The sequence below is a fragment of the Micropterus salmoides genome, unplaced genomic scaffold (genome assembly GCF_014851395.1).
Source record: "Micropterus salmoides isolate LMB-PRFRI ecotype aquatic unplaced genomic scaffold, ASM1485139v1 Ms_hic_scaffold_2, whole genome shotgun sequence".
Classification (NCBI taxonomy): Eukaryota; Metazoa; Chordata; class Actinopteri; order Centrarchiformes; family Centrarchidae; genus Micropterus; species Micropterus salmoides.
The window spans coordinates 17,102,153-17,116,626 of NW_024041150.1; the positions used below are offsets into that span (position 1 = coordinate 17,102,153).

Here is a 14,474-nt window from a genome sequence, read left to right on the forward strand (position 1 = left end):
ATTCTACAGTTTACCACATTACTTTTTGTTCAGTGTAAGACAAACAAACATGTATTACAAAATACCAAATCAGGTTAATACGTCCCCAATAATCAAAGAGCAAAAAAGTAGTAATGTTGTTTAGTAAATTGTTTGTCAGTGTGACAGTAAAAATCATGTTGTTCTGTGTCAGTAAATATCCTCCCTCTGTGACTTTCTTTCAGCCAAGTCTTTGCTCTTAGCAACAGCAACCAGGATAAAGAGCTTGTCAGTAATGTCAAGATGGAAATGCTGGTGGGAGAGATTTGATAAATCAGTAAAGTCTGAGAAACACAGTTAGAAGGCAGATCCTAGTTGTTTCATGTGCAGCCTGGGCATGTGATTTCTCCTCCGCGATGCTGAGTCAGCGCCGTAACTTAGTGCCCAATCAACAGCTTCTGTCAGTTTTGATCATTTACTGGTACTTACAGCTCCATCACTGTCAAGTTGAAACGTAATGCATTTGTCATAACACATGACAAATGCATTCAGTAATATCAATTCAGCCTCATATTAGCAAAAACCGCATACATCTTCACGTACATCAAGATTTACACGCTTGTCCTAATTGAGCAACAGACCTGGGATCTGCTCAGTTCCATATTTTCTCTCTACTGCACTGCCTCCCCTGTGAATTCAGTGTGGGAGGGTGACATTAACGACTAAAATTATCACTCCACTCCCAAACATCATTACAGGTCTGGAGATTTGAATGCAACGAGCAAATTTGTGATTTAAAGTTTGCATGCAAATACAATCATACTATAATAAACATAAACAGACAAGTTCGGACTGCTATGTGGGAATGATTTGTTGCTTGATATATTGTTTTCAGATAGATGCAACCTGCTTAATTTACAGTGTGCAAACTTAAAATATGTAAAGAAGAAAAAAGCTATCAAAGCATAAAGGCAACAACAAGACAAAATATAATTAACAAGGGGCAAAATTATTAAGTAAGTCATTAAGTGAGACCAAACAAGCCTCAACTCTCAGCAGCTCTGTGAGGCTGAACAGCGGCGCTTTGAGCTAAATGCTAAAGGCAACATGTTACAACATGAAATCAAAAATCACGGATTCCTATCATTTCGTTCAGTTCAAACAATTGACTCTGACTATCTAAGCTAAACGATTGCAAAAACATTTCAAGACACAGTATTACTGAATTCATCTGTGTTTATACGGCCGCGACATTAAGTCACTTCAGTAGTTTGTTCAGTCCATGTTGCTTGTCCAAGCTGTCATGTTCAGTTCAGTACACCAGCCTATACAAGCAGTCACGTAAGGTCAATATCTCAGCAGCTTCTTGTCCACGACAGTTATCAGATTATGATCGTTTCTTTGGCTCTCTTTTAAAAAGCCTTTAACGAGGAAGTAATATGAATAACAACTGAGCTGAAAATGCTAACGCTGATGTTTAGCGGGTGTAATGTTTACCTTGTTCACCATCTTAGTTTTGCATGGTAGCATGCTAACATTTGCTAAAAAAGCGCTAACCACAAAGTACAGCAGGTAATTAGTTTTGCAGTTATTTAGATATAAACCAAAGTGTTGGACGAAGTCAAATTTTGACCTGATAATGGAGCTTGATGAAACATTATACCCATAGTTATTCCAATTCATCCTGAGGGAGACTTTAATGTCTGTACCAAATTTCATGTGGGAGGGTGACGTATCGTCACTGAGCCCTTTCACTTAAAACTTCAAATGCCAACCTCATGATGGGATCATACTCATCCCATGGGGATCATGAATGTTTAATGCAGAACTTTTCTGACAATCTATCTAATAGATGTCAAAAAAGCATAGAGGATGTACTTCCTGCGGCAGCTGAAGAAGTTCAACCAGCCAAAGACAATGACGGTGCACTTCTACATTGCCATCATTGAGTCCATCCTCACCTCCTCCATCACCATCTGCTGTGCTGCTGCCACTGCCAGGGACAAGAGAACGCTGCAGCATATCATTCGTTCCACAAAGAAGGTAACTAACTGGCTGCAGTCTTCCATCCCTCTCTGTACGCAGACCTGTACGCCTCCAGGACAGGAGGTGAGCATGAAAGATTGTTGCCGACCCCTCTCACCCCGGAACTGTGTCCGGCAGGAGGCTGTGGCCCATTAAGACCAAAACCTCATTCTAACTAACTCTCAAGCTCCCCGCCCAAACCTCCCCTCCCCCCTTTTACAATTTTACGTACTGTAAATTTTTGCACATACAAATCTGATGCACATGTAGTCTTTATTACTCTTTTATATTTTGTATATCTTGACAATTTAATTTTTTTATGTTTATACAGGTTTATGTTTAGGTTCATGTTTATTGTGACGCACCAAGTCACCAATGCAAATTCCTTGTATATGTAAACCTACTTGGCAATAATGATGATTCTAATAGTAATAATAGTTTTTAATATCTATTAATAGTAATAGATATTTCGGTCTGGACCAAAATTGGCATGCCTAGGGCCATGCCGCTAGCATGACTAAGAATACGAGTTAGTATTAGGTTCAGGTAAAAAAAAAAGTTGAAGAACATATACACATACACACAATTTGTACAGAAGGACGATCCAGAATGTTTAATGTATATTCAAAGGCCTGTAAAGTAATCTGTCTGAATCTACAGTTTTATCCTCATGATACACGCTGTTACAGCTTTGTCTCCATCCACCCATGAGAGAGTAGTTGCCGTGCTATACAAACAACCTACATGCTGGGACTTGTTTTCATAAGAACTTCTGGCACCTTCCTAGCTCATGCTCTTGCAGTATTGACAGCGATCCACGGCCCACTCCACCTCCGGAGAAGCCAACATTACCAACCACCTCCTTCTCTCCGATGGCAGTGCTCCAGCTTCTGCCTGCCTGGCCTCCAACCACTCCCACCTCCTGCCTTATCTCTCCTTCTCTTCACTTTCCCAGAAAGAATCTGCTCGGCTTATCCGACGTCAAACTCACAACTTGGCCTCGGCATGCGCTATTTGCATGTCAAACATCTGTTTTGTGTGATTCATGTGTACTGATCGGTGACAGAGACCTGATGTTTTGAGATCTGTGGTCACGAAGGCCGGTGAACGAGCGTTTAGTGTGGACAAACAGCGCTGCAGTGAAGCAGTGGGTGGCCAGTCTGAGCAGCTTACTGTATCTTAAAGGCACTAACAGGTTGTTGTTTATTTATTAAGATATTACTGGCTCTAGGGCAGATATGTTAATTTAATAAACGTGTCCTGATTTCACTGCATCCTCAGCACATTTCTAAGGTGTATCTGATGTCACCACATAGACTCAAAACATTGTTTTTATTGCTAAAGTAATAACCAGTGTCATTAGGTACACGTACTTGATGTTGCAGCGTTTTCCCCCAAGTGCTGTTATTGTGTTTCATCGCTGAAACGTCTCCATCTCCTCAGCAGTAATCATAATTATTCAAACCTCCAGCATCTCTGTGTAATTAAGCTGGGGACACAGTGTGGTACCAGTGAAAGCAATCAGCTGCATTGTTCAGACCAGCGTTTATCACGACATCACAGCTACAGGGACCACTCCAGTTGGCTAAAAGACTTTATTCACAAATTTAACTCTCACCTTCCCAATCTAACTTAAAAACTCACTTAACTTCTTCACTGGAAGGCAACAGAATCGTACCAAATGTAATCAAAGGGCCAAGACACTGTCCTCTCAATTTAGGCAACATGCTGTGATCCTCTCTGCTGTTTTATATTAAAAGGTTCATTCAGCTAAATTACACCAAAAAACGTAATTAATAATTGGAGAAAAACCAAACCAGATGCTTCCATACAAGGCTACAAGGGTTCCCTGAGCGGTTTGGTGAGTATTAAATGATGCTGAAGATCTCAACGCAATTGAACACTTATGAGAGATTTTGGACTGACATGTTGAGCTGGGCAGGCGTTGTATAATTTGATTAATCTTTGATGCTGGGTTAACTCACAATACGCATTTTAATCACCCTCATCGGCGCGGCCAGAGTGTAACATTTCTATGTTCACCGTGTACGGATTCATCCATCCATCATGACGTGGGTGCATTCAGTTTTGTTTATTGACATTTCCAATCAAGTTTTATTAAAATATGTTGCAGTGGTGGACAGTAATTAAGCACATTTACTCAAGTATTTTCTTTTCATGCCACTTTCTACTTCTACTCCACAATATTTGGAGTGGGAGGGAGATATTGTGGTTTTTACTACTTACTACATTTATATGACAGCTATAGTTAGTAGTTACTTTACAAATTACTATTTTTACAACAGAACATGAGAAGGCTTAATAAAATGTGTTTGTACAGCTGACGCGATTATTAGTTCTACCGATTGGCTCAGACGTTTTTTTATTCCAACAGCAATTCGATTTCTCATTTTTGACTTTAAGGTTTTCAGCGGGTCATATTTGTAGTAACCTGTAAACTCTAATCAGGATTCAGAAGGGTTTTAATGAGTGCATTAAATGGGTGCGTTTTTTATGTCTTGTCCTGTGTTCTACATACTGGTTGTGTTTTCTGTTTGTATTGTATGTTGTGTGATGTGAGCTGGTGGCAATTGAGTTTCCCCATTAGGGATTAATAAAGTTTTCTAATCTAATCAAATCTAGATTGACATTGAAATTAACTGGCAACAACTTTGATCCTTTAAGACATTTTTAATATAAAAACGTGTCATGGTTCCACATTCACAAATGTGAAGTGTTGCTGCTTTTCCTTTTAATTATTTTAATTATTTGTAATAATGTTGTGGTTTGTACTGTTGGATAGACAAAGCAAGCATTAGACTATTCTGAAGGCTCGTGGTGGGATAAAACTTTACTAAGACACTTGTTGGTTTTTCCTTTAATTTGTCACCAATTTCTATTTCCCCACTTACCCAGTGTTGTATCAAGCCAGACAGATTATCTGTTTTTAGATGTCTCTCTCTAAGACTTCAGCCACCAACCCATAAATAATGGAAGTTAATGGAATTCCAAGGTTGTTCATTGCAAAATTGCTTTTGAAAATCTCAGTGTGTCCTTACAGACACCATGCCCCAGTTCCTATGGATAATCCAACGGTCCAGTTCAGAAAAACATGAAACAAACTAACAATGTTTTTCTTTTCTTGGAGAAAGGGGAGTCTGCGCTGTCTTACCTGGATGCCGTATCGTTCCCTGACAGACGACCTCATGGCGAGAGAGGCTGCTGGTACACAGCCGATACAGTCCAGCAGAGGCAGGCAGGGACATGCACCCACTGCACTGGTCACCTTACAGGTAAACACTGGGAGGCAGCACAGGGCAAAGCAGCCTGCACACACACACACACACACACACACACACACACACACACACAGTAGTTAATGGTAGAGATCCGTCATTTACAGCAGTCTGACATTAAACGCATTGGTTTTTCATTCAGCAGATGCGGCAGATTTACTGTCACACATACAGATACTTACAGTCTCCCATGTCTTGATAGCATCCACACAGGCCAGTACTCCATTGACCTGCCTCCTGAACCCTGCTCTCCGGCTGGACTTGGACCACCTGTCGAAACATAGCTGAGCTGGCCATCCACGTCCATAAATGAGATGCTGGGATACAATTAAAAAAAGTACTTGGTTAAGGTTTGGGATATATTGTCCAAAGATGGAAGTACTCAGATCCTTCACTTGGGTATAGTGACAACAGCGTTATTTAAAATACAAGTAAAAGTCCTGCATTCAAAATGTTTCTTAGATAAAAGGGAATAAGTATTATCACTAAAAATGTACTTCAAGTATCAAAAGTCAAAGTACTCATTGTGCTGCAGAATGGTGTGTGGCAGTGCAAGTTATTATATATAATAAAATATAAATTATTTATTATTGGTGCATTCGTGTGTAAGGAGCATTTTAATGTTTGAGGTTTAGGTAGTGTAATTTATAAACTGATTATATGCTTTGTATTTCAAACATTTGTAAAGTAATGGAGTGGAATGTAGTGGAGGAGAAATACTCAAGGAAAGTACAAATACCTCAAAATTGTCAAAGTGCAATACTTAAATGTACCAAGTTATATTCCACCTCTGAGAATGATGTTATGGTTTTTGTTTTAAGTCAATACCTCCTGATTTTAAAGCACCAAAGAAAAACATCCACAGGAAACCACTACCTCAGTGAAAGGATAAGCTCAACAAACCAGTGAGGTGCTAGCTAAGAACAAAGGTCCCCTCACTCACTCAGGATTAAACACTGCTGTCTCCTGACCTGAGTTATTCTTTAGCCCTGCTCCTCAGACATATGCTAAACTCAGAGGAGAGAAAGATTCCACCAGAGCTTTCTTTCTTTTTCTTTTTCTGGTACTTGCATGGCCTAGAGCCAGCCTGCTGCACAGAGAAGAATGATCACCTTTCTAGGTCGAGTGAAATATAACTGAACATGTGTAACCAGGATGTTTTGATAAAGAATAGATTACTTACCTCCTGTGTAAGGGTTTGCTTATCCCAGGAAAGACATGTACTGGCCACAGTTCTTATCTCCTTTGTTTGACTTTTTTTTTTTTTTTTATCTCTTTCTGTCTGGTGTTTTGGTGTAAATATGAAACTGTCAAATAAGATGGGTAAACAAGGCGCCGTGTTCCCATGACAGTTAACTCTGCTGCAGTATTTTGACAGTGTGTTCAGAGACCTCAGGGAAGGATTAGCTTAACTATTAACTAGTCAGAGGCATTATTTTTGTTAACCTTCAGCGGTAAGGTCATCCATTATTGTGCCTGTAGAAAAGAAGAGTATTTTGGTTTCAGAGTTTCACCACAGGACACTCCTGCTCTATCACAGTTGAGAGTTATGAGGCATGGGAAATCACAAACCCACAGAACACTCTTAGTGAATCATCAGTGAGGGTAATAATGTGAATTACAAAGACCTTCGCTGGTGTTTATTAGAAATTCTCTCGTTAGGATCCTGCTTGGTGAAAAATGCATCAATTTAAAAGAGATGATTTAAAGGGGCAATGAGGTTTCACCATATGAAATTGCACCATAGGGTTTCCAAAGATCACTCTCACAGAAGCAGTGCAACATAAAAAATGCCTCTACAGTAATATCTGATTTCTCATTGTCCTTATAGTGTGAAACACAGGAAAGGCCTGGGGGGGGGGGGGGGGGGTTTACCCCTATCAAGCCAAACTGGTCTCCTCCTCCATAAGGGCTACAGCTGACACAGATGATCATACAGTGGATCAACAGAGGTGACCTTTACAGTGAAAGTATCACATCCACCCAAAAAACGAATGGAATCTGACCATTCACAGTAAAAACTTACAATGATGATTTCATTTCCACAGTTTATGTCCTGTCTTTTATTTTGCAACTTTACATACACATGCCTGAAGCTGTGATGAATGTTTCAACCAATGTTGTGATTTATTTCACAATCACTTCAGTAAAGACACCTTAGCACAACAACTGGGGAATTGCAATGAAATATATTATTGTGATGGCAGAAAATTGTTTTCTCTTTCTTAATTTCTTAAATTCTTATGTACTTGTAATCGTACTATTATGTTTAGATACATCGTTTTTGAGCCTTAACCTTTGTCTCTTATTATGGTACTCATTTTACTGGTCTGTCAACATTTATTGGATTTAGGTCAAAGCTGTGAAGTTGTTTTATTCTTTTCCTTAATAGCCAAGGAGAGGAGAGGATCTCTGTTCCCCAAAACATAGAAACCTGAACTGTCTAAATGATTATGCATCCCTTTGTTCTGGGACAGACTTTAGTTACTGTCCTAGGAGACAGAACCTCTGGACCAGCTGATTTTGTGTTGCAGTACTTCTCTGTTTCAATAATTTTTTCAAAGACAGCGGCTTGTTGTAACTCAATTATTTGCTCAATCCCTCACCAGGAACACTACAATTTTTCATGACAATCATTATATCTATATATATATTTCCCAAAATGTCAAGCTATTGCTAAGTTTCACTTACATTCAAATGTACACAGGCAGAGAAGCAAAACAAATGCTTTGTAATAGAAAATATATCTTTATTTACAATGAAAAGATCACAAAACTATACATTGCAAGGATGATGGGATGCATAATGTGACAGAATTTCATGTCATGTTGTGACTGTTAGGTGACCTTAAGTGATTTGGTGTGCTGTGTCTTATGGAGCTGTCTTATGTGAAGTGACATAATGGGGTGTAACAGTTAACATCATGTGAAAATGCAGTGATGCGGTGATCACATCTTGTGCGATGTGACATGGGCTGTGTCAGTCCTGGCCTCTGCGTAATTCCACTCATTCATGCAAGGCTGATTGGAATACTAGGACGCCGTAACTTGCCGGATGCTGGAGGGAAAAAAACCCAAAACAAATGGCAACAAATTAAACATCTTCACTGAATATTAACACAGACAAGAGATAATCTCACACCCACGTGCAATGTGGGTTCACTCACTGTGTGGTTTCTTGCAGTTGCATTTCAGCAAACGCTGCTTCTCCACATTGTTGGGTAACAGTGTAGAGCGACACATTATTTTTCCATTAGGGAATTCTGCATTGAGAACAGAGGTGGTTAATGGAATTCACACCATAGAAACGCCGAGCATAACCACTTTTATGCCAATTTGTCTGCTTCACTTGACAACATACTGTAGTATTGTGTACAGTGGCAGAAAAGTCCCCAACCAATCCTTTCAGCCAGTAATAGAAACCAAAACAGCATCATAACTGCTCTGTTTTTCAATACTGATTTTCACATAGCAAATATTTAACCAAAATGTATGAAAGACACTCACCTCTGCACATGCACATGCACTTTGAACTTGCATTTCGCACTTTGTGCCCATGAGATTTTACTGGTGAAGCTGTACACAGTGGAAAAAGGGAAATAGCAATAAATCATTATTGTGGAACAATAATACATCACCCATCAACTGCTTATAGCATTTCCCGTCAAATACAAATTCTCTGGACATATATATTTTACAAGCAGAGTTAAGTATTTACTTTAATCTTGGCGAGTAAATGTGACATCATGAGATGCATCAAAGCAAAAACAATTAAAATGCAAATAATGCAAATCTTTTTAATTACCTGTGCTGTCGAAGAAGTTGTCAGCCAGAATGATGAGCAGGACAGCAACACATATGAACCTGGACATGATGGCAGGTGTATTTTGAAGTTGCATTCACAGCGAAGTCTTCAAATTATTCTAGAGGGGTAGAGAAACTCTGCCAATTATATACCAACCCTGGGAGTTCACGTCCACGTGGGTCTGCTGTGTTTCCTCTCGGGGCAGATCAGTCTTGACAAGTCTAAGATGGGATTTAGTTTTTGGTTTTTGCTTTAATCTCTCCGCTGTGCATGGATTCATCCATAAAATGCGATGAGCAAGAGATAACACATTCCCCAACACACGAAAAACATATGGGTTGAAGTTACAACCAGTAGATTCTGATTGTTACTTGAATCAGCTGTATATATAGTAGTAGTTCATAAATCTATATCTATATCTATATTTAAGGTATACAATAAACAACCCAAGCCTGGACATAAACAATCCCAAGGATTCCCATGTGCAGGCAAGAGTCTGCCACAGCTACTGTATTTTCTGAGGTCAAATGCTGAACAGCAATTCCATGAAGCCATTCTGTCTCTAACACATCACACCGACTATATTCAGTTCAATTCAATTCAAAGGCTTTATTGGCGTGACACAACAACTTTGCCAGAGCATCAAAGTACGAAATGGCCAAATATTTGGACAATACACAAAAACAGTAATATTAGCAATAACACAACATTAGATAAAATACAGTATCCAAATGTGTATTATGAAGACAGCAAGTTGTGTTTGTGTGTGTGTGTGTGTGTAGGTGTGTGTCTGTATGTTTGTGTGTTTAGAGCAAAGTGAAGGTTAATGGCCAGTCACAACCCAGTCATATTTCAACACATCATTCATAGTGTGTGAGTGTGTTCTTACTTGGGCTACCTTCGGGGACACTAAGACACACTAAAGACCAGTTAATTGGTGACGGATTGAAAAAAAGGGAATTAGAAATGGGTCAGTGGTTATGGTTAGGGTAAGTCTCCAGGAAATGAAAGTATGAAGTGACCTAAGTAAAAGTGTGTGTGTGTGTGTGTGTGTGTGTGTGTGTGTGTGTGTGTGTGTGTGTGTGTGTGTGTGTGTGTGTGTGTGTGTGTGTGTGTGTGTGTATTTTTTCATCCTAATTGCAGGCAAAAGTAAAGCTTAAAACACAAGAATGATGTCCTTCATACCCCAGGATTGCCCTCTGTGGGTTCGGATAGGTCTCAATAAATTAGGTTATGGTTAGGTGTTGCAGAGGTGTTGGATTCAGACCAAGGTATGGGGAAACACAAATCAATGAGGAAACAGATACAGACACAACACTGTCAATGGTTCAAGACCAGTGAGTCCTTTCACAACTAACTGAGCAAAAAGTCAATGAGCACTTAACTGTTTAAACGTGTGAAATGTTTGGTTGTAAATGATGTTAAAGCAGGAAATCTGCAACATAGTGAACTAAAAGTTCTTTATTTTATTATATATTTATATAAAAAAATTTTTTCTATATGGACTACTGAGTCGCAGTTAAGTGTGCTGAGTTAACTGCTACCCCAGACATTAGGGGGTTAGGTAAAGTACAGTAATAGTTATGTATGGGGATTTTTGAGCAGCGCCTGTCATTGGCTGGCGACTGAGTCACTCTCTCATTACTGAAGGTGCGTAATTACGCACTGCGCCCTTTGGCACACCTCCACTGTATAATCCAAAGTGTCAGCACTGTCACTTGTATCAACCGCACGGTGACGTCCACATGCCGCTATGAGTCAAGACACAATACGAGGAAATCCCCAAGGCCGAGAAAACGACGAGAGGCCCCTTTAAATCGACGCTTCCTCGGTGTTGTGCCAAGAGCGAGCGAGAGAGAGAGAGCTCTGATAAACAACAACACTGTTCCCAGAAGCCGCTTTTACCGGATTCAGCTCTTTACTGCGGCCTCGGTGAAGAAGAGGTGAGGTAATCTTTATGATATTTAACATTATTTTAAAAGGATTGTGTGGAGAGAGATCAGTTTACGGTGATATTAGAAGCGGGCGGAAAAGCAGTTCATTACAGTGAGTATAGTGAGATAGACCAAACGGAAGACACGTTATTGTGCTGTTCACCTATTGTAATGGCCAGGAAGGCATTTGCTACACTTGTTAGTTGAATTATAGAGTAGAAAACATATACGGGCACATCGCTTATTTCAGTATAAACAGCGGGGAAGTGTCTGTACGCACTTCCCAAAAGCTGCTCGCTCTCTGACGCATGAGGGCTATTTTTGACAAACGTATTCACTTTCTTTCACAGGCGACGAGGACTTTCCCTCTGTTCTTTCCAACATTTTGTCGTCTGTTGTTCATACATTCGTTGTTGAATGCCATTGCGGAAGTGAGAAGCCTTTCGACGCGACACAAAGCCTGGGCTGTGCGGACATCTAGTGGCCAATCGGGAGAAGGCGCCTCACCAGCGATGTACGGAGCTTCAGGTATCCCAGAGCTCATCCCGTCCAGCGGGCCGCCCCGGCAGCCGGGTCCGGCGGGGCAGTACAACCCGGGACACCCCCAGGTCAACGGCGACGGCGGTGGGGCCAACCCTCAGAGACTCGGGCAGAGGGCACCCAAGCTGGGCCAGATAGGTCGGACCAAGAAAGGTGAGTGAGCGGTACTTTTTTTTAAAGTAGTTTGTTTGTTTGCTTCCCAACAAGATCTTGTATCACTGTTAAGCCTGCGGGACCATGTAAACATGTACATGGTGGCAATTTAAATCAACACCACTTAACGAAGCTCACAATTACATGAGAAGAGTGTCAACATGCAACCGCTACACCCATATGAACACCACCTTAATGACACAATATCCGATACTGGATGATAAAAAGGACAGACAAAACATGAAAAATCAGTACTATCCTAATGAAAAAGACTTAAAGGCAAAAAAACCACGTCTGTTTTCAGAAGATGCCTTTCAATACTCTAAAGCAAGACACACGATTGTCTTAGTCATCTATTGAGCGAGTGAAATCCTTAGGTACATCACTGATATATGACAGGAAACGGCACAGAAGTCACATATCTAGTAAAATAGTTCTGTGAATTAATAGTCTGAGTTACATTTTTTTTGTCTTTGTCAGTATGATATCGTATAAATAAAACAAGTAATGAATACAGTGATCTGCTTTTAACATCAAGTGGTTCCTAAATTGGGGCCTAAAGACCAGCAGGGCTCTTCAGAGCAAAAGGGGAAATAGAATTTGCAGGGGATTTTTTGGTTTTGTTTAGTTTAGAAAATTACCCATATGGAGAAAGTGAAAGTAAATGGTCTTCTTATTATAAAATGGGGGTTGAGGGTGTATGATGTTAAAACGACTACCCCATATCCTGCATGTAAACATTTAATACTAAAAAACATTATAACTAGAACAAAACATTTATTACCTCCATGCTTTTCCTTTCCTCAGGGATCAGAATGCTTTCAGGAAAATGTGAAATATTTGGTCAATATTGTATTTTACAAAACGTAAGCCTCTGAAACAGGCGTGGTGAATTGTAAAATATTAAAATAATAAAGCAACTTTACAAAAATGTTGAATTATTCCATTTAACAAAAACCCAATCCAATTCATCTTCTCTGAATGGACACAATCGATATACAGCAGCCCTTCTTCACCTAGAGGCACACATTCCTGACCTTTGACCTTTTTCCTCCTCAGTGGACTTGGAAGATGAAGACTTGGATGACATCATGAACAACAACGGGCAGTGTCCTGTATCCCTGTCTCCCATCTCCTAAACTTCACCAAGAAGTGCCAAAAGAAGAAAATCACCCGGGATGCCAAATTTCCCCGTCAGTGATCTTGGCCTTGAGCCCGTCAAGTGTCCTACTGAAGCTTCTGATGGCTCAACAAGGCACAAAAAGTGGCTCATTTAGCGCCAGCTGAAGCCTAGGCACTGATTGTACATAGTTCTTATTTAACTTACTTTTGGTCAGACTGTGAATGAATTGTATTGCATCGCCCTCTACTCTATACCTCGGTTGGCAGTAGACTATCAGGACTTGAGAAAGATTTGGTGAAAGTGTCTATATTTTTCAAAGCTTCTTAACAAGGGCTACGTTTCTAAAGTTGCACTGAGCAGATCGATAGATGGGAAGCAGCCTCTCACCTGCCTGTTTTCTGGTGAGGGTTTCTTGTTTCTTCATCGGTGGTTGTGTGAGGGAACACAAGCCTGGGAATGTGTATCACACAGGTGAAATGTTAAGCTTTGGTTGTGCAATGACTATCATTCTCTATTCTCACACTGATGCAAGTGGTGTACTAATTTTCAGTGGATGAAAGCTCGCTATTTACAGGAAAAAAAACTACTGCTAATTATTTATTGTTTCAGAAATGGGAAGAAACACATTGTTGTGTTGTTATGGCTTCTACATGTTTTTTACTTGTTTCCGAATGGAAATTGCTTCAGTGATCTAAAACTGACTTTTACTATTATTTCCAAATGGTGCACTTTGTGGGAATGCCTGTTATGTGCAGTGACATGTTGCAGAATTCTATGCATGGAGTCTGTTAAAGCATCAAAACACGTAACTGGTATCCTGTAACTAAGGGCTAAGTAGTAGTATTTCAGATCACACCGCCGTTATGCTCCTTAGATTGTGCAGTCAACATTTTCCTAAGCTCATTGTTGGCTTTAGCTGCAGACTCAGCAGTAAAATATCATAAACAACAACAGATTTATGGAGGCTTTGTTTGTTTTCGGTGGCAGGATTTTCCAGTTGGCCAGACAACTGTGAGTTCTAAATGTTTTGAAGAAATTGCCAAATGATATTAGATGTTTAATCAGAATGATCATTAAAATGGACTCTGATTGGCACACATGTTACAATGAACAACACTTACTTTGTATTTAATATTATTATTTGGTTTTACAGTAGTAATCTGCTTCATAGTTGCTACACCCAGATGGCGTCACAATGTCTTTCAGGTTCAGGTGAACTATTTAAAGATTATGCCAACCTTTAGTTAGCAATTACAGTATGAGATAATGAAAACAAGCAGCCCGTGATTAGCTGTCACTGCTGAGACAATCTTAACACTGATGTCTTCTTTGGGTCATTTGGGTTATTTAAAGATTGCAGTGGACCTTGAAATGACATATTATTGTCTGTGAAGGCTCATGCTGATGTCATGTTACTTAGTCCATTGTGAAATTGTTGCTGGTTCACTTTAACTTTTTTGTGTGTCATGGAAGCTCTGCATTTCACAGCTCATTCTCTGACTCAAAGATTGCTGTTTGGGTTGTGGTTACCATTTGCATGGGAACGGTTGACTTTTCGTAATGCATCTCGGGAAATAAAAGATGAATCTTTGTGGACTCTTTGTGTTTCATGTTCACTGGGTGCTTTTTTAACTTCACCAA

The 14,474-nt window shown here is 39.9% G+C and overlaps 1 protein-coding gene across 2 annotated transcripts; it reads left to right on the forward strand.

Moving 5' to 3' along the window:
* The first annotated feature begins 10,790 nt into the window (after positions 1 to 10,790).
* On the forward strand, positions 10,791 to 14,429 carry si:dkey-112a7.4. 2 transcript variants are annotated; one of them, XM_038732092.1, is made up of 3 exons: positions 10,791 to 11,031; positions 11,368 to 11,710; positions 12,770 to 14,429. In XM_038732092.1, the coding sequence occupies exons 2-3, from the start codon at positions 11,530 to 11,532 to the stop codon at positions 12,847 to 12,849; spliced, it is 261 nt and encodes an 86-aa protein (XP_038588020.1). In that variant the 5' UTR covers positions 10,791 to 11,031; positions 11,368 to 11,529; the 3' UTR covers positions 12,850 to 14,429. The 2 variants fall into 2 exon arrangements, with proteins under 2 accessions (XP_038588020.1, XP_038588021.1); XM_038732093.1 differs by having other exon boundaries at positions 10,842 to 11,026.
* The last annotated feature ends 45 nt before the right edge of the window (positions 14,430 to 14,474 follow it).